Here is a 26,939-nt window from a genome sequence, read left to right on the forward strand (position 1 = left end):
GGATCTATATCCAACGGTCATATAGGGTGATTGAAGGGTAAATAAATATCAACCGGTTGAGGAGGAGATAGATCCAATAACAGATCATATAATAATTATGCCGTGTACAGGATGCTTCATGCATCCGGTTGTTGTGAGTACTCAGGCAGGAACCCCTAGGCATTAAAAGAAAGCCACGGATCGGAGGACGCAGACAGACCAAGATGCTTGTACTAGCATATAAGAGATTTTCCAGCCATGGAGATTCCTGGCAAGAAGGAAGCTATGGAGTTTTGGGTCAGGAGTAGAATGTAGGATTAGTGGGCACCAGGAACTTACGGGAAGCTAGAGAGAGCTGAATGTCTGATCGAAAGGATGATTGTGTTCGGATGTGTAACATCATCGACGCTCCAACCAATAAAATCGCACCATCGACGGCTGTCTACATCGGTGTTGCCTGATTTCGTTGTCTTGGTTATTGGAAACGAGAAGAGAAGAAGCCATTAGTCGATTCAATTCATAGTAGACTGATTGATTAGAAGTGAGATTTTACTGGAGCTGGGAGTCTGGGACTGCGGAGAGACATACACTGTCAGCCTCGGATCGAATTAACCAGCATTATTGTATTTAGGAACTGATCAATCAAGCCTAGTACTGTGATTCATAAAGTCGTCCAACAAAAAGGAAGTACGGCTCAAGGCTTTAGGAAGGAGAGGCATCAGTAAATCAAGATGTGCAGTTGTGTAACATCCACTATCCTGTAAAAAAGAGGAATGCTAGCTTTTGTGTAGAAGCAGGATTGCACAGATGGCACTGGTTTTTGTCATTTGTCAATGACTTCACGTGGGAGCAAGGTCAGGATCAGGGGCGGACCCAGGGCCCGGCGACCCTAGGCGGCCGCCCGGGCTCCGATGGAATGATGCTAAGGACCCTGGCTTGCTAGCGATTCAGAACAGCCACTTGTGGCCTGTTCAAGTCTACACTTCACAAAGTATATATGCACTATACTCAAGTCTCAAAACCGGAACCAATGTTTGTGAGGCAACAAAATGGTGGCAAAGACGTGCTGTCCAGTGCCATGTGCTTGAGTTATGGCACTCGCAGTCACTGCGTTATTGCACGGCCAATGAACTTGAGATTAAAGGGCAATGCAAGAGAGCGACCCTTCAGCCCAGCACTGTGGTAAACATTATAAATTTTTGTGCTTGGCAGAGTGTCTATGTAGCTATGAGATAATATTCATCTTTGGTTATGATTCTATTTTGCCATATATATCCATGAGGAGTTGATGATTCCTCCTCTGAAGGGCAAAACATGATCTCGCTCGCTCATCATAGAGAACCTGCAGCACAGAGTAAAGGTTTAGACAAATGCCAATGAAATTGTCTTGATTCTTCCTTCTTTCGTAATGCATTTCATCAGCACTATTTGGTGTATTCAGGCACCAACGGTATAGTCACCTAGAGTACCTGGGATCCAGTTCATGACAAAATTTCTGGGAAAAAAAACAGCAGACGTGTGCTGATGAACTACATTTCATTATCCTTGAAAAGATCCCAAAATCAAAAGATTAGGCATAGGTTGGTTTAAAACACGCGTAGAATCATTTTTCATGTGCCTGGAATCAACAGCAGGAACTGAGAATCTTCTCAATTTTGCTCTAACGCAATTGTACCATGATCTTAACATGGCCCTAACTCTAACTTCACATATACAAAGCCTTAATGCAAAGATGCGCATTTCAATGTAGGAAACCCGTAGAGGCCGAACTACTTCACACTGCCAAAAGTTTGGTCCAAGACGAGATACGCGCGACATGCTCGCGGGGTATGCTAGTGCGACGACCCAAGTGTTTGGAAGAACCTGCCGCCCGGCCAATGTCCGGTGGGTGTGTTAGAAATAAGGTTGTACTTCTCGGTGCAAGGTGTGAGAGCAGGAATGCTCGGGGGTGGAGCTAGGATTTCGTACATATAGCATGAACCTCACACGTGGCACAATGTATACGGAAAAATTCAATTTACACCCTTGAACTATCGGCAAAATTCAATTTTCAACCTTTAACTATAAAACTAGATAACAAGGATCATTCAATTGTCGAAACCGGACAAGTTTGACCCTTTGGGTGGTTTTAAAAGTGGTTTTGTATTTTTTTAAAAAAATAAAAAAATTCTAGTTAGATCTAAAAAATCAAAACTAATTTATTTTAAATTAGAAAAATATGAAACTAGTATCATTTTTTTCTAAAAATATAACCTATCTATTGTTGGTCTATTCGAATCTTATTGGATAAATAATAGATATAACTACGAGCAAAGAAATACAAGCAACGTAAAAAAATTGGATCCGAATAACTGACAAGTAGAATGCCAATAGATAAGTTACATTTTTTAGAAAATATTGGCGCTCGTTTTGTATTTTTATTAAAATAAATAACTTATGATTTTTTAGTTTAAACTTGAATATTTTAATTTTCACAAAATGAAAAACCGCCTTTGAAACCACGAAAGGGCCAAAATTGTTGTATTTTTTTATTAAAAGAAATAACTTATGATATTTTTAATCAGGGCATCGAATTGTTTCCACTGCGCACCATCGATCACTCGACTAGTTCACTTAATACCTTCGGAATATTAACAGACACGAATCTAAAGTAGCATGGCGCACTGCAGTTTGAGAAAAAAAAGAAGAAGTTATCTGGCCTTCAGGGGATTATGCCATTCAATATTTCAATCTACCGGGGCGTGCTACAGGTCATTGCAGCAGCGGCGGCCTGTGGACGCCTGCCTTGGGAGCACGGCGCCGGCTCACGGGCATCGTGTACACTTCACAGTTCCAATCATATTATTAAATAATTCAACTTCAGAAAGTTTAACTGTGCATGCCTCATTATCGACAATGTTGTCAGGCCGTCAGCTGTCACGTTCTATGGCCACCATCAACTTGTTGGGTTGGAGTTTCTCCTTTGGAAGTGTAATTTCCCAACTCTAGAATACTGAGACTCTGTCACTGCTGCTGGCTGGGTACGGCACGGCATTGTGGGACCTTTTCTCTTTTTTTTTTTTTTGAAGAGCGGCATCGTGGGACATGATCAGGGCGAGAGAGCGAGCGGCGAGGACAGCCCTTGCAGCGCGTCTCGACACGAGCCGATCGATGCGCGCACGCGGAGTCAGGAACCCGGGAAGGGCCGGGGCAGCGGGACGTCGCAGAATCGCCGGATTTGTTGGCTTCGATCCACCCATTGCAGAGCTCCAAACCAGGGACTGTACGTACATATGTTCCTCGGGTGGCAACTTTTGTTCGGAAAGCGCCCCCTCTCAACAACTTTGTATCCAGCTTACACCACAAGGAACAGCAGCATATACAATGGGTCGCCACACATGTCCCTCGGTAGCCTCGTCAGCATTTCCTTGCATGACTATGATTTTTTTTCATTTTTATGAGTTGAAAACATAAGACTCTATAAATTTCCAGAGGGATACAAGATAGTGTATGTGTTAGGCCAATCGCAGTAGTATTATTATCTGTGCACGCCGGGAGTGCCAGCCATCAGGCAAATGGTCGGAATGATCAAACAGATTGATGTTGCTGAAACCCAAGAGCAAGTTGCCCGTGGAACCTATAGGCTTGCGAAGCATCAGTAACATATGATATGGCACATTTTTTGTTCTGCAAGAGCGACTTACGCAGTTACGCTTGTTTTTCTGATGACGCTTATTCCGCTTCCTCTAAATTGAGTAGAATTCCCTTATCCGAGGGTTGTTTTGTGTTTCTCTGTTATGTGATCGTGTTTTATTTGCTCTAGTTACCATTTTTATTTCTTGCTATTAACCTGTCCTAGTCTAAATCAATCATGGTTTCGTTTCTCTGAGTTACGCCCTGATTGAAATGGTACCATGATCCACGTGTTACAGATGGTCCTAATAACTCGATACGGCTCCTGCTGCAGTTGTGCATAATTGCATATACGGAAGGAACAAAATCAGGAGATGCACCAATTTAGCCCCTTTTTTTCGGTCACTGTTCAGAGCATATATATAGCTCACTTGAACAGTTAGCATGCTGAGGTATATGTCCAGCTTCTTCTTCTCTGATGCAAACCAGATTTTCAGAGATGTCATCTGTTGGGGCTGTTCAGGAGTCCAGGAAGGGGCAGCGTGGATAAAAGCAGAAGAAAGTGAATACGACAGACCACGCGCACAACACAACAAGAGCACACGAGTTGCGGAGATTTTCCATCACGTCTGGCTAGTGAATAAATGATCAAGCCGCCAGGATCGGAACATGCATGGCTGCATTTCGCCTAGCAAAAAACCAGCAGCAGCTTCCTCCCGGATACATTCAGGCTTGAGGGGCATCAGGAATCTACCACGCCCAGTTAGGTCAACCTATTCGTGGTTTCTGCCCGGGATCAAGACTCCTTTGGCAGGACTCCAACAATAGCTTCATCAGCGGCTCGAGTGGAGCTGTACCAAACAAAATAGAGTCCATCTAAACTGGCTTCACCACTGTAGCATATGAAAGTTATTTTTCTCTCTCATCTCCCTCCCCCTCACAAGACCACAAGAAACTGGTGGAGCTACAATTTGAGCTCCACCGGCTCCAGCTCCTCCACGCTACTTTGGTGGAGCCTGAATAAGATGAAGCTCTACCAAAGCGGACGTAACTGATCATGTATAGTGGTTTCACCTTAGTGTGCCTGTAGATCAGGAGAGATTGTAGAGGTACAACCGTACGTCGCAGGATGGCTACATGACGCTTGGACAGTGCTTGCATTGTATATGCATGCCGCTACTCTAGGAGATCCACGGTGCTGCACCAGAATTTCGACCATGCTGCTGATGGTAGGTCCTATTGCTATCGACCATCCTGAAGATCCAAGGCAATAATAGCTTGCTGTTGATCCACCAAGACATAGACAACCATGACCCGTTTGCATGTCATTACAGAAATGTTTAAGAAGATCGGTAATATGAAGTCTATGAGCATATTAATGTGGATGCTTAATAAGAAGGCTTATTTAATTTGTAGTTTGGTCGGGCATCCATCCGAATACTTAAAGGATTGCATTTACACACATCAATCTATAAATATACCCCTAGCTAGTGAAATGAGACGATGTATGTGTAATTTGCATGCAAATGAAATCAAGACAAATGGAATAATATATGTATCACGGCACACGCACGCGCGCGCACACACACAGAGCAAAGTGCTCATAGTTCAACTTCAAGCAGCTCTGCAGCTTGAGTACGGTGACTTGTTCATTACCAGTAAAAATACCAGTGCAGAGTAGAGTCTCTTCTTCCTCCATAGTATAATTTAGGCATGGGTGACATCGAGAATTTAACAGTGCCAACTTTTTTACTTCAGTCGAGCGTCAAAGAGAACACACGTCTCCCCAAATTTAGCAACAGAGCTTCCTTTACGATGTAAAGTAGTGCGGTCCTAACATCCGCCTTTTTTGTGCCATGGTAATTTGGTTGTGTGCTTATCGGTGGAACCTTGCCCTGTATTTCAATTTCTGTTTTGCATCTTCAAGGTGGCATATGCACCGTTCGACACAGTTTGCCATTTTTGGTGCTCATATGAATACGCTTTAACCTAGTATATCCGATCCATTTGGCACAAGTTTTTTGTGTTTGTGGTGTAAGGATTCAAGTTTGATATGTTTGCCCTCAAGGCATCGAGCATGCTGCAAACATGAAACTTGCAGGTGCATATAATAGCAGTGGATACTAATTAATATATGCAGTTGAAATCTGTTGGCTCAATGCAGTGAGATTATTAGGTAGCTTCAGAGCCACGGGGCATATATGTGAGGCCAAAGGTGGCGATGTGTTCATGATGAGTCGTATGATATCCTGGGGCTGGGAGACGTAAGGAACTCTTATGAGCCAAAGCTGCATTTGAGAGGAACCAATCCTCCCAGAACTGCAAGCTTTTCTCGTGCTTCCCTACTCTTTCTTGAACAAATTAGCAGAAGTTTAAAATTCGTTAAGGTAGAAGATTGTTTCATTTTCTTCAAGGTGCACGGCCAGTAATTTGAGGGCGGAGCTTGTCAAGAAGAACGTGGCATTGGACTAGTGATTTATCAAGATATTGTGATGCTCCTCGTCCATGTCCGTGCCTTGATGGGCTTCAAGTATTTTCTTACACTGCTGAGCTGCCTGAGCATCATCAGGAAACATGTCGAGCGACAGCGTCATCAGTGACTAGATCCATGCGACTGCTACTGCAAATTACAAGATAACAATGAACCATATACACCATACCTACTTACAAAAAGAATCACATTTGCTGTGCTGCAAGGAACCAGATAATGGTCTCCTCTGTTTATATGCTCTGTGATGTACATGAACAGGAGGGTCTAGATGAGATTAGGGGAGAAGCGTTGGTGCTGGACAATCTACGTACAGGAAATCAGGCATTGAAACAAAACTGTACAGTTGAATATTCTGACATGAGCCTATCTCTAGTTAGGTTGTTTAGCACTTATACTATCTCAATTCTGGTTTATTCATGTTCATAAGAAATGAAACACACCGGTAGTCCCTAAGCTTGTTTGGGGATGCCAATTAGATCCCTAAACTATTGTATGGTCCATGACATTTGGCCGCCGCAAACGTGACGCAAGTTCATTTTCATGGCTGTGAGAGCCTGGCAAGAAACATGTTCTTGTAGGTTGGCCACCACGAAAATTGGACTTTAGTAGCGTTTGATTTGTGAGGGTTCATCCGTGGCAGTATTTGTGGTTTCTGTGACGGTTTTTCACTCTCACAAAATTTCCGGATTCCGGTGGCGAAAGTAAATTCAGAGTTGCTTCATATCTTTGGCTGTACCCAAAAAATTTCCTTTTATATCCTACGAAAGGTTGCATGCATGGGTAATGAAGAAAAGTCCAGGAAGTTCTGATATATACTGAGGAACTGGAACGTTGAGTGTGCATGTGAGGCAAGTAGTGTCCTTAATTCAATGAGATTATCAGGCATTCTCTAGAGCCATAGGGTGTAGTGGTGTATACGAGGTTGTGATGGCTTCATGGCTACACCAGAAATGTTGTGTTATTAGGCTTGGGAGACATAGCTAGGGAGTTCATTGATGGGAAAGATGACCTTGACACGTGCATCGCCGAGCTTTGCACTGATTAACCCTGATCCCCGAGTGGGTGCCAACGACCTAATGATGGGGATGGTTCGGTTCGACCCATCGGATCATCGACCCACTCCAAGAAAACGAGATTAATGGGGCATCAATTTGCCAAATGGAATGAAAGAGGAGCGGCGGTTCGCCCCGTGGATAACCGTAGGGTCGAGTGGATCGACCCGACTTGCTGTTGCTTTACCCTGCCACAGAACTCCTCATCTGACGCCAGGAGGGAGACGTAGCTGCCGGGCTGCCACGAGATCATGTCGCCAACCTTGTTCGCGGACAGGTTGAGCATCGGGATCATGTCCATCGTGTTGTGACCTGTGAGCTTAAGAGGAAGAGGATCCTCCTGTTGGTTGTTCGATAGGTTCAGGCATATCCCTTGCACGGGTCAGCAGCATGGTCATGAACTCATGGCGACCTCTGAAACAACCCGTTCGAATGTGTACACGTCGTGATACTCGTCGCCGGCGAGGTGGCGGATGTCGTCGGACTCCGCGACAACGAACTTGACTCCATCGTTGCGGTTGGAGCAGCAGAATGGCGACAACGCCGGCGTCCACGTAGTAACGTTGCTTGTCGGCGAGCAGAGCTTGGAAGGCCACGATCACCGGCAAGGAAACTAGACAATGACGTTGAAGGGCAGCAGCGGCTCTCGAAGAACAGGAGGCGCTGCAGCACTGGGGCCACGACCCACTACGCCTCCATGGCGTTGAGCTTGATACGCTCCGGCGGTAGCAGCGCATCGTCGGCCGCCGCCGGCGACGTTCAGTAGTTCATCGGAGCCATGGGTCTAAACGCGTCTAGGTAGCAACTTGACGGATTACTAAAGCGTGTATTTGAAAACATCAGGAAGCAAACTCCGTTCTCATTTACACAAGCAATTGGAAGCATAAACGAGTAAGCATAGTTAATAGACGCATGGGTCAACCCACGGTGACCATTGGAGCACCTGGGATCAGCGAATTGATAAAAATGGAGCAGTCGGTGCTCCTCTGCGCATCAAATGGATCACTGGATCGATTACGGTGCGCTCCAAGGCTGATCCACGCCCATCTTTACAACAGCCATGCTGCCACCGTCTACCTTCAAGGATCCATGTGCATATTGTGAAGGCATCCCTGCGTTTGGCGCTGCTGGCAATCATGTCTGGAAATGGAGTCCAAGCGGTAGTATGTATGGTTGCTGCAGTAGTAATGACTCACGAAGTTTCACTTGTCGCACGTAGAGCCCATTTGTTTTCCTAAGTTTCGTATGGGGTGTCAGGTGTGCATACGGTTGTGTGTGTGTATATATACATGATGATATACTGATGATGAGAGTAGCTACAAGCTAGCGTAAATAATATATAGAGAGAGGGGGAGGATTAGGCTTTCTTGGGTAGATATATATGCTGGTTGCCGAAGCTTCAAAACAGAAATCTGGAGCAGCTATTCTTCTTTTGTCATCCAATTTTGGGACGAAGAGATGTCCGGGGTGCCCAAGTTGCACTGCCAACAATACTTGTTAAATATAAATAGTGACATATACATGTTAAGTATAAATAGTGACATATACACGTTTCTTGTGTACGTTTTCCACGTGTCATTTATGGACTTCAAAAACCAATTTCCCATGGCTTGGGGGAATACTACCAAGTTTATTTTTAGGAAGTAGAGAGGCGGCAGTCACGTGCCGCGCTGCACATGAAACCGCGCGCCGGGACCTCAATAAAAGGGAGTCAAGAGTGTCCATCAGAGAGGAGCGCCGATGAGGTCATGAGAAGTGGCCTCGCTCTCGTGACTCCGTGAGGATGGCCTTGTGCATGGAGCGAAGCGTGTCTCGTGAGATTTGGGAGGCACTGGGATTCGTGGCTACACATGATTGAGCTGAGCCGCCGCCTATCATCAGCCCATGTTAATCTGGAGCCCCGTTCGCCCCGGCGACAGTGAGGTCCCAGTGATCGAGAAGAATCCCAAGGGCCGTGATGCCACGCAGTCACCTCGGGGAGGCGTTGGCCTCCCTGCGCTCCACTGCTCTGCGGCGCGATGATATTGCGGAAATGCAGTTGAGCGTGTACACTCACTTTCTTTGTTTATCACAGCGCGTGGTCGGCTCGGAGTAGCCGTGCCTGCTCTGTTGATGTTGATCAGATCTGCCCCCATCACAGAAAAAGAACTTTACATTTGCAGCCGTTCTTAATTAAACATCTGTGACAATACATCTCACACAACCAGTGGACCCCGATTAAAAATATTCGGCGCAGCTAATATACCACATTAAAATAGCAGAACAAAATCATTTTCGCAACTTTAGAGGTGTGAAAAAAACAAATATAGGCTTACTGCAGTCGTGTATCGCTGGCGCTGCCTTCTCCTGACACCACGGCGCCCCCCTGTTCCATTGTCAGTTCATTCATGCAACCCTCGTCATCTGCGTACACATCATGGGGCGACGGCTCTGAACTGGCATACCCACTCTCATCCACATCAGTGCCCTGCCCAGAGGAAACAGCAAGACCATCGGCAGCAACTGGATATGCAGAGTTGTTGTGTAAACCAGAAGAAAACTCAGCCATTTCCACGGCGGTTGATACACTCTGCAGCAAACCTTGGAAGTACCCAAAATCCCCTGGTTTGTAGAGGGGGCCGGAGGTGGTGAACATTTTTTTTTAAAAAGAAAACTAATCCACAAATAGGTAATTGCTGACCTAAATCGCGGCTACACCCCGCCAATAATGCCTGCGATACCTCCGTCGTCCTGCTGCCCAAGGTCTCGTGGAGCATCATTCTACGAAACAAGCTCACCAACAGGGCATACAGGTCTGTCACCGAGATCGAGATCTACCCCCCGGCGTACTGTGGCGCGCCCGAGGATCCAGAGACGGATCTAGACGGAGATCCCTGTGCCGCCCCGCAGTCGAAGCTCCGGCAATGGGAAGTGGTGGCCGACCACATGCCGGCGCGGGTGCGGTGCTGGTTCGGTGGCGACGCATCCCTGTCTGCTTCCACCTCCATCCGCGGCGGCGGCATGCGGGCTGCGCAGCTCTGGTGAGGAACCCCCCGGAGAGGAAGCGTGGCGGCGTAGGGGGCGAAGAAGAACGATAGAGCGAGCGTGGTGGCGGATTTGTTAGGAGTTCTCTACATTACGAGTTTCTTTAAGACCACTTTTAAACAAATAAATTTTTATGACTGCTAGGATAGGGAATGCTATACTTGAACTACCCAAAAATTTGAAGAACGATGCATTCATCAATTTGGTGGGCTAGCATGTAACCGTTAGACGTCACCTAGGAACTTACTTAACCCAAAGTATAAGAAAAATTCGAAATGATAGCACTCCATATTTAGATACAGTTACGTTCACGTACAACGAAAACTGGTTGATGATGGTCGGATAGAATCTACTCGCATACTCAAGCAATTAGTATTTTTTAAATTTATTTAAAATTTAATCGACATTATTTTTTCAATGGTAAATGACGTGTCGTCAACAGTGAGACGTCTACGGTTGCTTCATCAACCTTAGAATGTACTGGCTCAGTCTTCCAGAAAGTGCTTATAAACGTAGGGATACATACCTCTATAGGACTTATGTGCGTGTTTGTAAGCATTTGTGTTGTTTTGTAAAAAATTTTAGATAAAAATAAACTCTTTTCATGTTATAAAAAACAGTAAAGAGAACAAAATATATCCTCGAGACCTTTTGGCGGACTACTTGCAGCTTGATTTGTGTATGAGACCAAAGAAAAATATAAAAAATATTTGCATGTGCTGTCGTAATTGAATCCCTTTTATAGTAGTTGTAACTTGTTAGCTCTGGGCGTTCGTTCGAGTTATCAGAAAGATTTATAAACCCGAGCCTGGGCCGACTTGTGCCAGATTTATTGGCGCGATGGGATTATTGGCAGGTCTCTAGGATTTCTGAAAATAATTAGGCATTTCTACCGGCTCGGCCCGGCCCGAGCGTGGTCTCATCCCCAAACTCTCCTGCGCTCCCCCAATCCTCACCCCGTCGGCCGTCGCGCTCGCCTCTGAGTCCTGCCCCCGGGATTCCAGGGCCTGTCGCTCGCCGGCCGGCGGCCGCTGTCGTCTCCCGCAGGGTCCCAAGCCCCGCATAACACCGCCTGATGTGACTGGGATCCGGCTGCCAGAGAAATCGCCGCTCAGGCCTTGCCGGGAGCCGGTTGCAAGGTAAGCCTGCCTGCAGGCCTTCTGTATGTGGCTATGTGCTGTGATGCTATGTGGAATATAAGAATTGAATCGGTGTATGTGCCCTGATGCAATGTGGAATAAGATGCAGTTTGGATCGGTGCATATGCCTTGTGATGATGCTTCATGATTGCATATCGTTTATGTCTCCAGATCTGTTTTTTTCCTGCCATCAGATGAACCTTGTTGCATTTCCAGGAAATTATTTATTTGCTACTCTCGAGTCTCGACGTTGTATTCGCTTATATTGCCTCGGAAATATGATATCGTCTGTGGCATGTTTCCCTACCAATGTTAGCAGATGCTGCTCTTGCTAGCATATTTGTTACCTTGGATGTGTGTATTTGCTGTGTGATGCCGGATTGTGCTTCCAACTAAGATCTTTACATTTGTTTATAAAGTGCATCTGCCTGTCTATGCAATACATAAGTGCTCCCAAAAACTGAGAATATAGTCTTTTTTCTTGGATCAGTTAAAAATTAAGTTTTGCTTGAGAAGATATAATTTATTCTCAAGCTTTTATCTCCCCAACATCATAAAGTTTATTAAATAAGGTACTTAGACTTATACAGGCATTGTTTTAAAGAATGAAACGGTAGTTTGATTTTTCCGGTTATATCCAAATTTCAAATTGAATCATTGGACCTGAACTTCAAGGACCAATTGTGAATTTGGCTACATATTAGCAATAGGAATTGTGGTGTTTGACAAAAAGGCAGTAACAATGAAATGATATTTTTAAGGCATACTGGCATAGTTTGTATTATCTTAGAGTCCAAGTCACAAAGGTACCTGAATTGCAATTTGTTCAATTCAGAAAAGTTGCTGCACTCTATAAACGTCGATTTGTTACTGTTTTCAAGTACAAGCCATTTAACAAGTTTTGAATTTTTCTCTGCAGCTGATACAGGAAATTTACTTTTATCTCTACTCCACCTTCTTTTGTGATGGCACAAGCAGCTATCTACAGCCTTTTCATCATTAACAAGTCTGGTGGCCTTATAAACTACAAGGTATATTCCTGGGTTCCTTATCTCTTTTTTCCTCTTGAGCTATAGCTGTAAATATGAAGAACCTGCACATCTCTCCAGGACTATGGTTCAGCTGGGAGGATGGACACCAATGACAGTCTTAGATTGGCAAGTCTCTGGCATTCAATGCATGCTATCTCCCAGCAACTCTCCCCTATCCCTGGTTGTACTGGCATTGACCTCCTACAAGCCCATAACTTCGATCTCCACTGCTTCCAATCCCTCACAGGTATGTAAACTGTTTTATAGTTGATAAATCGTATGGTTTTGAACTTATGAATTTTTTGGGCACTGTGGGGTTCCACCAACTGGATCCATTCAAGTTTTACTTTTGATAAACTTGCACAGATTTACCTTTTCTTGCTCTGCATGTCAAGAAACTCATTGTGTTGCATGTTATATCCCCAAAGCATATGGCTGTGTGCCAGACCATCTGCTTTGTAGCCTTTGTATGTGCGGGAATACCTCCATTATCACTATTACTTTTCTACTTAAGTCAGAGGACACTAGGTTACTGGGTAGAGTGTTCATTAGACTCCACTGTGAGAAGGTTTGTAGAGTTGTAGCATGTGAGGTTACTTATCAGGCAGTATTGAGTGCATCAATGCTTATGGTAGAAAATGAAGATTTTGAAACCCATTATCACTTATCAGTTTGTTTGCTAAACCAATTTTGTTGTAACCATGGATAATTTCATTTGGACTATCGTGCAGCTAAATCATACATTTGGCCATTTGGGGAAGACTAATTTATCTCTAGAGCTAACTTGTGCCGTTATCTTTCATTTGTTTAAGATCTGGTATATGTAAGTGAGTGCCCAAATTGGCCCGACTCACAGATTATCATGATCTGCCTGTCCCCCCTATGGTGTCTTCAACCACTTGCATTTGATATTATCAGCCCCCAGCTTCGCTCTATGCTATTGTTTGTTTGGCTAATTACTGTCACATTTAACACTGTTACTGGTCTGCTCTGATTGCTTCAGGGACAAAATTTTTTGTTGTATGCGAAACCGGCGCGCAAAATATGGAGATTCTGCTGAAAGCGATATACGAGCTGTACACGGACTTTGTCCTGAAGAACCCGTTCTATGAGATGGAGATGCCGATCCGGTGCGAGCTGTTTGATCTCAACCTAGCTCAAGTGATCCAGAAGGACCGTCTCGCCCTTCTGGGTCGGTGAAACTGAAACATGAAAATACTACCGTCCCGATAGTGTGATTGATAATTTATTCCTTTCTCTAAGTTGTTCTCAGCATTGCTCAGCTGGAACTGTACTTTGTACTGGTGCATAATCTTTAACTTGAATATGGTGTAGTATGTGATTGCTGGAGTATGGAGTTTTGCATACAGAAAATGCTGCTGCAAATAACAACTCCATGGAATGCAGCTCCCAATCTCCCATTCATACATCTACACATGTTTTGGTTGTGATGAACTTCGAGGCTTGAGATTGCTGGCATGAGCAGTATTGCAGTAACAGTCAGGTGCTACTATATGTATTGTGGACCGTCTGCTAGTTGTAAAATGCATCTTCATATCTGTTGTGGCATAGGAGCAACAGTGGCCCCCCAATGTATCTTTTTTCTGGTTTTCATATTGTTTCGCATGGCAATTACAAGAAAATCTCTACAAGTTACAAAAGTAAGTACTACGCAATCAGCTTTTGGTCCGCCAAAAAAAAAAAACCTTCTTCGTCATTTGATAAAACTTGACCATTTGTCGAACGAAAGGTGTTTTCGACAAACCAAGGGCTGGCATGTGAAACTGCTGCATTTTTGAAAGGCTAGCATGCATGCAGTTACACTAAACGAGATTAAGCCCATGTACGCAGCTTGAGCAGCGGTCCATTTCGAAAGAAGAGGCCCAGCCACACGTCAGAGCATGGAGGAGGACGCAAGCTTTCCATTCCTCTGGCTCGGTTAAGATTGCAAGTCCCGTACTGTGGAGCGGCGCGGCCGCGGCCGCGCTGAAATGGGCGGCCGTGCGCGCGGACGGCGTGCCGCATGGAGGCACACGCAGAGCACGAGGTCGTATCTCGTGTGCTGGTGGCATCGTGCGCGCCGCACACTCAGCAACCAAAACCTTATGAATGCACAACGTGAACAGGCCACCAGTCTTACCTTGCGCGCCAAGCGAATTTATTTTTTTTACATCATTACTGTTAACCTTTCTGTTTACCCCCTGTGTTCTCCCTCCACATGAATGTAAACGTCGCACAGACATATCGAAACAACCCGAATTCTCACATTTCATTTAGTTACCTTCCAAGCACGAATTCAGTCAGTTTTTTTTTTCTCCGTTGGACATTCTTAGGGAAAGCTTGGCATGTATGCTGGGGCAATTGTTTTTCTTGCGGCAACCCCACCCTTTCACTCAAGCATAAGCAGTTTTTTTTTTATAATACATCAACTTGTTATTTAACACGAATTTGATGCCAGCACCTTGCTATTGCTCTATTCAAACTAAAATCTTATGTTTTGGGATCCATATTCCTATATTTAGTACAAATTTCAACTGAAATCTTATAGAGAGTTTCTTCCTAGAGAAATATCATTTTCCAAGCAGGCCCTTGCATGGTCTTTCAGCCCAGGAGCCGGTGCTGGGGGGTGCTCCGTCACAGGCCCATGCTCATGTCGGTGGGCACAAGCCCTCCCTGCCACACCGGGCCAGGCTGCTAGTGCTAGCTAGACCATTCGTCTGCGGCGGCGCTCGTGCAGCTCCTCGCCGGAGAATGAGAGGTTCAGGCGCCGGCCCGGGCTTTGATGACGCCACGGCGGACCACCAGTGGTATGTGGCGTCGCTCCTCGACCGGCGACGAGTTCTGCCGGTGCCGCGGTTAGAAGTCCACGGGGCCATCGCTGGCGCGCCGCGCAGTGCTCCGGGCGCCCGTCGTCCGCGGGTTTCTTCGAGCAGGTGGATGGTGGGCTTCAAGCTACGCGGTGTGGAGGGGCATCCCAGCGGAGGCATTTTATTTTGCTGCTGGATTCTGGAGGGACATTTTGATGTGAAGTTTTCCTCACTTCTCAGATGATTGGCCGATTCTCTTTCAAAAAAAAAAAGATGATTGGCCGATTCATGCAACGAAATTGGCTATGCTGTCTTTAGTGAAACTGAAGAGAAGGTATTTTGTTCTTGTTGCTGCTCCATTAAACAAAATCAAACATTAGTTCCATCTATTACCTGCTTTTACCGATTTCAACATGTTGGCACAGATTTTTTTTACCCTAAGCTACTCTAATGTGTCATGATGTATTCAACTATTCATCTATGTCGATTTAATTGTAATTACATATATACCCCAAGTGACCAGTCTTAACTGGAATTCACTTAGTATCATGCTAGCTGTTTGTTATGGTCTATGTTCCTGTCTAGATTTGCATATGTCATGGTTCAAAAGAAATAATTAAAATTTTCATGTCCAACTGTCTGAAGTTTCTACATATATCATGCATTCAATAATTGCTGAAGGAGTGGATCCACGGAGCGTTAAAGATTCTAAATTTGTTCTATTTAATAGTGTACATAGGAGGGTTTTGTGTTTTCATATCAAGAGGAGAAGTAGCAGTAGTACAGATTAAAGCTACCCAAAACCAGGAAAACCCAAAGGGGCTACTTTCCTGAAAGGAAATAATCCCAGACTCACCTGATCATTCTATAGCCAAAACTTCTTTGCAGAAAAAGGGAGGCATCGCAGCCTCTTTCTCTTTCTTTGATTGTCAACGCTAGTTCAATGTGTCCCATTTCATTCACTGGGGAGTTGCAAATGTACTAAATGGATGTGTTTTATGCTAATATCAGGCCAACTATCATATCATTGGTTGTGGCATTTACATAATGTACTGCTGGTTCATCTCTGAATTGTTGCAAGGTTATAGAATGGCCCCTTCATGTTCATGAGCTGTGGGTAAGTTCCAAGCTCCACCACCTTACCCTCTCCTAGGACTGCAATTGAGTCTAAATTCTTGATTGTATTTAGACGATGTGCCACCACAATTGTTGTCCTCCCTGACATGATTCGATCTAGAGCTTCCTGCACCATTTTCTCTGATTGTGCATCAAGAGCGCTAGTTGCTTCATCAAGTAGCAGTATTGCTGGATTCCGTGTTATTGCCCTTGCAATTGCAATTCTTTGTTTCTGTCCTCCTGAGAGTTGTATGCCATGCTCGCCACAATCAGTATCATATCCATCCTTCAGAGATCTGAAAAAGAATAGGCTTTCAATTCCATATGTCGGATAATGCGAGTTCAGATAAATGGATGGAGTAAGGATGGGAGAAACATTTATGACTTACGAGATAAACTCGTGTGCGTTTGCAGCTTTAGCAGCTTCCACAATTTCATCTTCGTCAGTTTCGGGTTTACCAAAAGCAATGTTGTCCCTTACACTACATGAAAATATTGCTGGCTCCTGACTAATAAGAGCTGCCTGTCCTCGATAACAAGGAATATTTATGTCCCTCACATCTATACCATCAATACATACAGCTCCTCTGGCAACATCATAGAACCTCTGGATCAAGCCTATGATAGTTGATTTACCACAACCACTTTTCCCAACTAGGCCAACACTTGATCCTGCTTTCACATCGAAGCTAAAATCCTTCAATATAACGCACTGTGGTCTTGTTGGATATGCAAAATCTACCTTTTTGAATTCTATTCTTCCTTTTATTTTATTCACCTGATCGTCCTTTCCCACCTGCAATGTAGTTCTCATTATGATTCATAGCAATGTAGCATTGTAAAATCACATTATGTTTGCAAGGATGCTGGTCCATATTCTGTAAGATACTTATGGGACTAGTGATGGATATGTACCTGTAAATTTTGTGGAGATTTCCTATCCAATACCTCAAACACTGAAGCAACTGCATTTGCTCCCTTTGCCAGGTCTGATGTCATGCTACCAGCTTCAGCAATCAGCTTTCCTGTCGTCATCAGGATAAAATAGGTTTTGAAGAAATCAGCTGCTGAGATCTCCCCGGACTGTACCAGCTTTCCACCATACCAGAAGTCTAGTGCCCATGATAAATATAAGAGGCAAGGTGACAACCCTGTGGTGATCCCTGCTACCCACGCCATCTTCCTTCCTTTCCTCAGTGGTTCCACTTGCGCGTGCTCGAAGAGCTGAAGAACCTTCGATGAGCATCCAAATGAGGTTACCATCCTGTGGTTGTAAACACCTTCTATGGCAATCTGAGTACTCTGATGCTGAGCTTTTGCCAAGTCCCTTGACACATTTGTGAGAACTGTCTTTTTGGCATAGTAGCATATCATTGTAGATGGTTGTACAGCTATCATGACAAGAGCAAGTTTCCAAGCTAATGCCAGACCCATCGTCACTGCAGTTACAGTTCCAGAAACTGTTTGAAGAAGTAAGGAGATTCTGTCTGCAACAAGGGTTTTGACAAGAGAAGCCTCGTTGCTTAGCTGTGAGCATAATGAACCACTTGAATTAGTTTCTTCGTCAAACCATGCTGCCTCAAAGGTTAAGATCTTTTCGAGTACTTGGATTCGGATGCGCCTAACAAGATGCACACCCATGTATGCAAAATTGTAGTGCTGAAGAAGATTCACAACAATGGATATCAATGATAATGAGCAGAAGATCAAGGCAGAGCGGCTGATGATTGCATTCATCTCACTGTAGTCCTGAACAAAGAATGCAGCGACCATGCTGCCAATGGTTGTGGCATAAATGGGCTGCAAGACACCATATACCAGTGCAGACAAGCTGCCTATGACTGCCTGCCTCAACTCTGGTGCATTCATTGCAACAAGCTTGAAGAAAGATGGTGCAGGTGGTGGAATGGCATAATCATCTTTTATTGAGACAGTTTTTGTGACTGGCATTGGACTTGCACTGGACACATTAGGACCACTGGTACTGGTCCTTGTCGTGGAGGAAGCCCTAAGTTGTTCACTTTCTTGATTGATGTAGTTCACCATCTTCTGCAATTTCACGAGTCTTGCGTATGGGCCACCCTTGTTGATTAGCTCGTCATGGGTACCAATTTCAGCTATTGTACCTCCATCAAGTACTGCGATCTGATCAGCATTCTTCACAGTAGAGAGCTTATGGGCTACTATCTGATGAGTGGTAATGTGTATTTTAGCATCACAAAGGAGAGTTTCTGGTTTTAGCAAGACAAAGTTGGAGAGTCTAGGGAATGGAAATTTACCAGTGTTGTTCTTCCCATAGATGCTTTATCAAGGGCATGCTGCACCAGCATCTCTGATTCGGAATCAAGTGCACTCGTGGCTTCATCAAGCAGAAGTATAACAGGGTTCCTGATGAATGCCCTTGCAATGGCAATACGCTGCTTTTGGCCACCTGACAGCAATGCTCCGCGCTCGCCAATCTGCAAGAATTGTGAAAAGGCAACCATAAAGTATGACAGGCAGAGAATTATGGTTTGCAGAATGTTTTCGTGATGCGCATACCTTGGTCTCATATTCTTCAGGAAGCTCCCTAATGAAGTTGTGAGCATTTGCCGCCATGGCTGCTGAGTAAATTTCATCAATGGATGCATCTGGTTTCCCTAACAAGATGTTCTCTCTTATTGAAGTACCAAACATGGCATGATCCTGGCTGACAAGCCCCATTTTGCTCCTGATCCATTTTAGCTGGAGTTCCTTAATGTCAACCTCATCAATCTTGACAGTACCTTCACTTGCATCATAAAACTGCTGCACCAATGCTATTGCAGTTGACTTGCCGCTGCCGCTGGACCCAACTAAAGCAACAGTTTGCCCAGCAGGAATCTGGAGGTTGAAGTCTTGTAGGACTGGCATGTCTGGTCTTGATGGGTACGCAAAGTGGACAGATTCAAACTTGATCCCTCCCTGAAGTCGGTCCAACATAAGTCCCTTTGAATCATCAGCATTAATTTGTGGGACCCGGTTTATCTGTTCGAGAATCCTTGTGGCAGCAATAGATGCCTCAGTTAAATGTTTCAGCTCAGGGAGAGCCACCCCAAGGGATCTGCAACATTTCAGTAAGTTCATCTTCTATTCTGTAGAATCAGGAAGAGTCATGACACAGGAGGGAACAAAGGCTGAAGAACTTACAGGCCACCCAAAACAAAGGAAACTGCCGCAGCATATATCCTCCCTCCGCTTTCATGACGGAACATCACCAACCTGCTGCCATACCAAGCGAGGAAGGCCCAGATGGCAAAAGCAATGCCGGTGCATCCAACTGCTAGACCTTTCGCGATGCCTTGCTTGATCCCCAGTTTGATCGTGCCATCAAGGACCGTTGCGTACCTCTGGATGATCCTTTTCTCGGCGGTGAATGAGTAAACGGTCTTGATCGAGCCTAGTGCTTGCTCGACCAGGAAATTCGCCTTGGCGTACTCATGACGCGACTTGCAGGAGAGGTGGACTAGGTACTTGCCATAGATAAACCCAGGGATCACTAGAAGCAGGACTAGAGGAGAAGCGACCAGGGCCAGCCTCCATGAGAAATAGATGGAGAAGGCCAGTCCAGAGATGAAAGATGTAGAGTGCATCAGAAACAGAGGAACCTATAGTAACACATAAAAAGAGTTAAAAGGAAAAACAGTCGATCTATCTGTTTCTGTTGTTTCTCGTTGATTTTTTTTTCCTTTTGAGGAATTGCTTCTCGTTGAATAATCAAACCAAACGTGTGGATGATGCTTTGTTGAATTTGTCTATATTTTCTCCATTTTGTTGCTGTGATCTCGCTATCGAAACATGTTCTGTTATGGAACTGCTTGGCTTGCATCTTTATACTGGATTGATTTTCGTATCATTCACTTCATTTGGCTCCATCCAGTGTTCTGTTATGAAACTGCTGGCTGTTTTGTATCTTTACTGCATAGATTTACAGAGCATTTCTACGTAATTAATCATATTCCCTGTGTTCGTGCCATGTGCCCACTTGCTCCGTTTCGTCCACATTCAAAGTTTACAACGACCGAACGAGTACGATTCCAGCATTTTAATCGTTTTCGGAAACGGCAGCCTAACCGATGTAAAATAGCATCACGACTGAGTCCAGATTCCAAATCAACGGACCGAGATAATTTTGAATCCTTTTTCTTCTGAAACCCCAGTGGACAGAAATTGTTAAGTGAGACTACGGTTGGCGTCGTGTTAAACAAAACAAAGCTCTCATGCGTCGATCGAGGAGGGGGTGTACCTTCTCGGCGAGGACCTCCTGTATGACGGCCGCGTCCTTGGAGATGCCGCCGACGATCTCCGCGGTGGCGGCGGCATCGCCGGAGTCGAAGAAGCCGGGCTCCTGCCGCAGCATGGCCTGCAGGTACAGGCACCTGATCCGCCGCACCTGCCTCTCGCTCGTCCGGCTCCAGCAGTAGCCTTCTGCGTGCGTCCATTGTTTCACCAGAAACAGGCCAATGTGCGATCACAAGAGTTCTGAATCATCGTGTCAAAATGAAATGTTCATCACGTGAATCTTCAGTGTTCAGGCTGTCAAGCTTACCCAGGAACGCCACCGGCAAGACCGCGAGCGCCAAGTATACGTAACTCAGGCACGACTGCATCCAGAAAAGGCATTAACAGAGAGCTCAAGCAATCAAACGTGCACGGATCGTGAGATCGATGATGGAGTTAGATCGAAGGCTGCATGCGTGCGCACGACGAGCGAGCGAACCTTCTCGACATCGCGCATGAACCGCACGCAGCTGGTCGCCGTTGCGCTTGCGCCGCCCTGCTGCGCGGCGGCGTGGCCGCGGCCGAGCGAATTCACGACGTCGCTGGCGAAGACGAGGAGCAGGTTGTAGGAGCACCCGTCGGCGACGGCGCCGAGCGTGCCCAGGGCCGTGAGCAGCAAGTCCAGCCGGTCCGCGAACGCCAGCACGCCGCCCGCCGTCATCGTCTTCTCTGTCCGCTTGCTTGCGAGCTAGGTGGGTAACCCTGTTGAGCTTCCTGCTGCCTGGCCGATGGCTTTCTGGCACTGCGACTCTACGAGTTCATATATAGCATGTCGAAACACTAGGAGGTGCTTGTTGACTCCCTTTGCGCGTCGTGGCCGGCCTCGTGGCTATCCTCTTGAAGCTGAAGCGGCTTCAACTTCTGGAATCGCAATACCAGGTGGAGGAGGTAGCCATCGTCTGCTACCGCTCTGCACCAGTTCCCTTGTCTCTCTTGGAGGCACGGATACCCAGGTCGGTCATGAATCTAACAACAAAATTATGAGTAGATAAAGGGCTTTGAAAAATATTTTCGTGCACCGCTTATCAAATGGTCGGGTAGCTTCGCGGAAGATGGGAGTCCAGAGAGGCAGGCCAGCCAACAGTAGCATTTATCAATCCACTTGCCGTTTCCAATTTCACCCCGGCCCGTCATGCTGTCCTACATGGGCCTTGGCCCAACCACACACTTACGGAGAGGATTCACATGCTAAAAAATACCCGCTTCCCAGAAGAAAATGGGTTCTTTGTACCACATGGAAAGGTTTTGGACGTGGTTCCCATCACAAAAGATTACCACATGTCATGCCTATCGGCAACCGCGTGTGGTGTGCACGCTTAGCTACTAACCCAAAGATTTAGTGCTTTCAATATGGTTGCCATTTATTCCAGCATGCGACAAGTATGCTTCGCCTTTCTTTTTTTCCCATCCCGCTGAGCAAACAGACCGAGCATCATGTGGTGTCACGTAATTTTTTCCCGTTACATTGAGATGGAAGAAAGATATTGTTGTTTTGGGAAACAATCATTCTCTTAAAGAGATTTAGATACTGAGGTTGAGGTAAGAAGCATTAGCAGCTAACAAAGTTATTAGGCGTGATTTGCAGAGACTGAGCGGAGGAAGAAGTAGCATCAAGCCATGGCAAACCACTTAACAATATATTTAAAGGGTTGGCATGCGATGTTATATATATTTAGTTTTATATTAAGAAAATTGAATTTTGGAGCCCCTGACAGGAATCACCACAACTGATGGTACAGTGCCGAAATTAGATCATGCAGACGTGTTTTTTCTTACAAGGGAATGGAGAGATTTACTCTTGAGCAGAAATATACTCCCAAAAACATTTATTCCGAACTAGAAATTTAACTAATTTTACATGAAAGTCCGATAAAGGCAAATTCCTATGTGACCCCTGAATGAACTACCGATTAGTGTATGTAGCACAAAGGTTGCAGTCGCCTATAGACTAATAATAAATAAATTCGGCTACTGTTTTTTTGTTTACAAATACTAGGAAAAAAATTCTCAAATCAATCTCCATAGGCGGCACTATTATTGCTGCTCTGCTTCCCGCCATCACTGTGACGAAACAGAGGAGACGAGGCGGCTGCGCCAGAGCCCGATGACGGCGGCGAGGTCCCAATGCTCCACGACCCCAGGAAGCGCCCGTTGCCGTCGCCGCCGAAGAGCCCGTCCATGATGCCGCTGGGCTCGCCCCCTTCCAGGATTCTCGAGTACTCGAGGTAGTCGGCCATGTCGTCGCCGCTTCCGGCTCCGGCTCCGGCGGCCTGCGACTCGAGCAGCGCGGCGGGCGGCCCCGCACTGGCCGCGGCGGAGGCCGCCTCGGCGTCCCTGGCGCGGCGCGCGGCGGCGTCCTCGGGGAAGTTGAGCCTGGCGCGGCTGCCGCGGAAGCGGACCGCGGCGGCGTCGTAGGCGCGCGCGGCGTCCTCGGCGGTGGCGAAGGTGCCGAGCCACACCCGCGCCGCCTTCTGCGGGTCCCGGATCTCCGCCGCCCACTTCCCCCACGGCCGCCGCCTCACGCCGCGGTACTTCCTCGCCGGCGGCGCCGCCCCCCGCCCCGCCGCACCGGCGAGCTGCTCCTGGCCCTGGCCGGCGGCGCCGCTGCAGCCGTCGCCCGCGTGTTGCCACGGCACGACGATCGCCGGCGGCGGGAGCGGCGGCCCGCGCCCGCTGGCGACGACGTGCGTGAGCGCGGACACGATCGCCGCGTTCTCCGCCGCCAGCGCGTGCTCCGAAGGTACCATCGGCGTCGTCGTCGGCGCCACCACAGCTCCGATCCACATCACCGCCCGTGACGCGGGGAGCACGTCAATCCCTATTTATACAACGCCTCCTTATCCTCCCAGAAAAACAGAAGCAAAGCAGCCTCCCAAATCCGCAGGCGTCGCGCGCCGATCACCGCCATTAGGATTTAAGAGAGCAGCAGCGGCGCAGGCATCAGGAAGAAGCCAACTTGGAGTAGGCCTGCGTGAGCGCGTGATCATCAGAGCGCGGCACGAACACCGACGCATGCAGGGTCCGTCCATTTCCTCGCGTCAAAGCTGCCTCCATCCATCTTAATAAATAAATAAATAAATAAAAACCACGGAGCCGACTTGGGCAGACGCTTGTCTTGGCGACGAAGGAAGGACGCGATGACCTGTAGCACGCTGTCAGCACGGGCTCGGGTTTATGCGGCTCGCTAGCCCGCTTGGATTCTTCTTCCTCGTTGGGAAGAAACCTCAGACCGAACAAAACCCCTTCTTGGATGGATGCGTTAATGGCGGGCATGGGCGGGGCTCCGTTGCAGATGGAGACGAGGCCAGAAGGGCCCGCGACTCGGGTTTGACCGTCTAGAACTCGCAAGGAGACTCGGGTTTGACAGTCTAGAACTCGCAAGGAGCTAGAGATATGTTGCTTGTCGGCGGCTGCAGATGATACTGACACTTGATGGAACAGGCTCACCTCCCGAGGAAGCAAAAAGACACTTTTTTTCTAGTTTTGTTTCGATTTTGAAACAGAAGAAAAGGAAATGTTCTCCTGGTCTTCAACATAGTGTATTGTTTTTCAATTGCCTGTGATGTCAGAGTGCTTACGTAAGCTCTACCGTTTCCCCTTTTCTCCTTGCCTTCTTTTCTTTTTTTTCCCCCTTGATAAGGTGTGGGGATGTAAATAGATAGGATACGGATGGACGGGATAGACGGATATCGCTGTTTGTTTTTGCATTTTTTATTGGATTCGGATTCGAATACGAATAGATTCACATACAAATATGAATACGGATTGCTTCGGTTATGAGTACAAATGGTGTATCAAATACGAAGCGAACCAGATGCGGTTACTATCGGACATAGATATTTTTTTAGATATCAAGTAAAGGCAACATTTATTCATATCACACGTCTCGTAACATTCGAACACCCTGCAAGTCTAAATTTTAACTATTATGCTTAATAAAGCAAATTAATAAATAATTATATGATATTTCTAACTTATTATATAGATGAGAGAGATTCGATTACATAACATTCTATCTTACAACGTAGCTTAGATTGGAGACACTCAATTAAAAATATTTTAATTTATTACATTGATGATACTTAACAAGCACTTGAATCGATTCAAATGTTCAAATAGGCCAGATTCAAACTAAAATCATGCTTGATTAACCAAATTAACAATAGATGACACGCTATTTTGGGCACTCAATTACATAATATTGACATTCTAAATTATTACATGCATAAATATATCGAAGCAATCAAATTATTGCTAGAGTTTGAACTATTATACGATATTGAGATTTTTTTTAAAAAATGGAACAAGTCTATTTATAATTGTTGAATTATTGCCAAAGTTCGAGTTTAGTTTTCAAACTAAGAATAAATAAAATCCAACTCCAATATAGTACCAATAGATATATTATATTTTTAGAAAAATTTTGTTGTTAATTTTGTATTTTTCTAATTTGAAATGAATTAGTTATAATTTTTAAAGATCAAATCAAATTTTTATTAATGTATATATTTGATATAATACAACTATCCAAATCTAGTATTCGACTTGACTATCCGGATTATCAGACTGGATATCCAATATCCGACAGATATTACCCATCTTGTATCTTAATAATGTACCCGAATATCCAATATCCGCAAAAAAGATCTTCATATCCGAAAATAATATCCGAAACACTACGATCGGTCGGTAAAAAAATATCCATACCATTTACATATCTAATGAGATGCTAGGTGGCCGGTGAGAGGGTGTGTCTGACGCGGATAACACGAGCTTTGGATGGCGGTAATCATCAATCATGCTTTGCTAACCACGGACTCCGTGGGTGATGACGTGCCGTACTACGGTTATTCCTTGTTTGGAACTTTGGATATTCTTTGTTCTCCCTTTAGAGGTTTACTTTGGCTATTAGAGAATTTCTCTAAGGATATATCGCAAATCTTTGCAAAGTCGATATAATATTAATAGATATTTGAAATATGAATTTATTCAAATACGTTTTATAAACCACGCAATATGCATACATTTTATTAATTATTGATCCAAATATATGAAATTTAACCTTTTAAAATCTCAGTCGTTGACAAGAGTCCAAGAGCCAGCCATTTGTTCACAAATCACAACGGATGGGAATCTATCCATAGAAGTAGCGTTTTTTTAGCATCATCCATAGCGGTAGCGTGATCCAGTTAGCTTTTGGTTGGGCCTTTTTTCTCCTAGGACGGCCCAATCTGAAGATGGCAGGCCCATTAGTCCATCGCTACCCTTTTACGGACTTCCTATACAACTTCCCGGAAGGAAGTTGCTTATCAATCTTCCGCTTTAAGATACGTGCGGGGTAATTAAGCCAATGGACCGGATGCTTGGTGCGGGAGACTGGCGCATGCACTAGGACACCTGCAATTCTAGTCGATTGGTCCCAGCACGCTGGTGGGCAGAGGAGGACATGATAGATGGCAGGTTGCGCTCGTTGCTGGAAGGTTTGATTTCTCAGTTCAAACTTATTTTTCTCTCCAACGGTGCATCTAATTTAATTTTAATTTTAAAGCATAGTGTTTTTTTAGAATTATTTCAACAAGATAAGATCCAACATGATTATTTAAATTTTAAATATCAACATTTAGAGCGTACTAGTTCCATATTTTTAACTGTATCACTTCAACGTTTTATGTATACTGTTTCAACACTACCACGTAAAATGCTGAATCTAGTTTATTTGCAGTGTTGCATTGGACTTGAAGAAATGTGGATCTAGCATATTGAAATGTTGACCAGACTAGCTAGCTCAACATGTGTTCATGTTCATGTTGCAAAAAAGGAAAAATAATACCACTATATTTAAAGGATATAATTAGATTGAGAGAAACAAAAAGGAAAAAAAATGCTACCATGCCCACGTGATGACGCTATGATGTTTAAAGGACATAATCAGATTGAGAGAAACACAAAGAAAGAAAATGCTACCATGTTCATGTGGTTTGCTGGATTCATGCTCATCTGCTCATCGTGGTGTTCTCTCTGCACGTGGGCCGTGGCCCAACACTCATGCGGCCTGCCGGCAGGAACAGCACGTCAGCCTTTTTTTTTGTTAGACATGGATATTGGACCGTTACAGGATCGATCGATGGATCGAGATATTATATATATATATATATATATATACTCAATCCGTTTTAAATTATAATTTATTTAACTTTTGCCCCTTAAATATAACCACTCCTCTATTCAAAAGTTTGTGCAAAATATTAACTTTTTTTTGTTGTAGTTTGCTTTATTAATAAAATCTCTTTAAATATAATTTAAATTTGATTGCTCTATTAATAAAAGTTTTTCAAGAATAATTAAAATTTGATTATATTTATATAAATTTTTGAATAAGATGAATGATT

The 26,939-nt window shown here is 45.0% G+C and overlaps 4 protein-coding genes across 5 annotated transcripts; 1 reads left to right on the plus strand and 3 right to left on the minus strand.

The window, feature by feature from the left end:
* Positions 1–9,132: 9,132 nt before the first annotated feature.
* On the minus strand, positions 9,133–10,223 carry LOC112901640. Of its 2 annotated transcripts, XM_025970595.1 has the most exons (3): positions 9,815–10,223; positions 9,450–9,636; positions 9,133–9,259 (listed from the first exon to the last, which is right to left on the minus strand). In XM_025970595.1, the coding sequence occupies exons 1-3, from the start codon at positions 9,891–9,893 to the stop codon at positions 9,187–9,189; spliced, it is 339 nt and encodes a 112-aa protein (XP_025826380.1). In that variant the 5' UTR covers positions 9,894–10,223; the 3' UTR covers positions 9,133–9,186. The 2 variants fall into 2 exon arrangements, with proteins under 2 accessions (XP_025826380.1, XP_025826379.1); XM_025970594.1 differs by having other exon boundaries at positions 9,450–10,223.
* Positions 10,224–11,013: 790 nt separating this feature from the next.
* Positions 11,014–13,924, plus strand: LOC112898859 (trafficking protein particle complex subunit 4-like). The gene is made up of 4 exons (XM_025967164.1): positions 11,014–11,297; positions 12,217–12,328; positions 12,407–12,575; positions 13,332–13,924. Exons 2-4 carry the CDS (start codon positions 12,263–12,265, stop codon positions 13,526–13,528), a joined length of 432 nt encoding a protein of 143 aa, XP_025822949.1. The 5' UTR covers positions 11,014–11,297; positions 12,217–12,262; the 3' UTR covers positions 13,529–13,924.
* Positions 13,925–15,884: 1,960 nt separating this feature from the next.
* Positions 15,885–21,211, minus strand: LOC112900699 (putative ABC transporter B family member 8). The gene is made up of 9 exons (XM_025969524.1): positions 20,990–21,211; positions 20,819–20,873; positions 20,516–20,697; positions 19,420–19,877; positions 18,793–19,333; positions 18,531–18,710; positions 17,167–18,438; positions 16,641–17,047; positions 15,885–16,547 (listed from the first exon to the last, which is right to left on the minus strand). Exons 1-9 carry the CDS (start codon positions 21,209–21,211, stop codon positions 16,196–16,198), a joined length of 3,669 nt encoding a protein of 1,222 aa, XP_025825309.1. The 3' UTR covers positions 15,885–16,195.
* A 1,160-nt stretch (positions 21,212–22,371) lies between these two features.
* On the minus strand, positions 22,372–23,609 carry LOC112898791 (ethylene-responsive transcription factor ERF110-like). The gene has a single exon (XM_025967080.1). The coding sequence runs from the start codon at positions 23,334–23,336 to the stop codon at positions 22,563–22,565; it is 774 nt and encodes a 257-aa protein (XP_025822865.1). The 5' UTR covers positions 23,337–23,609; the 3' UTR covers positions 22,372–22,562.
* Positions 23,610–26,939: the final 3,330 nt, after the last annotated feature.

This window comes from Panicum hallii, chromosome 7 (assembly GCF_002211085.1).
Source record: "Panicum hallii strain FIL2 chromosome 7, PHallii_v3.1, whole genome shotgun sequence".
Lineage (NCBI taxonomy): Eukaryota > Viridiplantae > Streptophyta > Magnoliopsida > Poales > Poaceae > Panicum > Panicum hallii.

What these genes read in the sequence shown, in the direction of transcription:
- LOC112900699 (XM_025969524.1), bottom strand. Translation starts at nt 21,211, where the DNA reads ATGACGGCGGGCGGCGTGCTGGCGTTCGCGGACCGGCTGGACTTGCTG. An exon ending in TCCTTTGTTTTGGGTGGCCT is followed by an intron (nt 19,334 to 19,419) that starts GTAAGTTCTTCA and finishes GAAATGTTGCAG; the next exon opens with ATCCCTTGGGGTGGCTCTCC. An exon ending in AACGCACACGAGTTTATCTC is followed by an intron (nt 16,548 to 16,640) that starts GTAAGTCATAAA and finishes ATTCTTTTTCAG; the next exon opens with ATCTCTGAAGGATGGATATG.
- LOC112898791 (XM_025967080.1), bottom strand. Translation starts at nt 23,336, where the DNA reads ATGTGGATCGGAGCTGTGGTGGCGCCGACGACGACGCCGATGGTACCT.
- LOC112898859 (XM_025967164.1), top strand. Translation starts at nt 12,263, where the DNA reads ATGGCACAAGCAGCTATCTACAGCCTTTTCATCATTAACAAGTCTGGT. An exon ending in GTGGCCTTATAAACTACAAG is followed by an intron (nt 12,329 to 12,406) that starts GTATATTCCTGG and finishes ACATCTCTCCAG; the next exon opens with GACTATGGTTCAGCTGGGAG. An exon ending in CTGCTTCCAATCCCTCACAG is followed by an intron (nt 12,576 to 13,331) that starts GTATGTAAACTG and finishes TGATTGCTTCAG; the next exon opens with GGACAAAATTTTTTGTTGTA.
- LOC112901640 (XM_025970594.1), bottom strand. Translation starts at nt 9,769, where the DNA reads ATGTTCACCACCTCCGGCCCCCTCTACAAACCAGGGGATTTTGGGTAC. An exon ending in GCCAGCGATACACGACTGCA is followed by an intron (nt 9,260 to 9,449) that starts GTAAGCCTATAT and finishes TGATGGGGGCAG; the next exon opens with ATCTGATCAACATCAACAGA.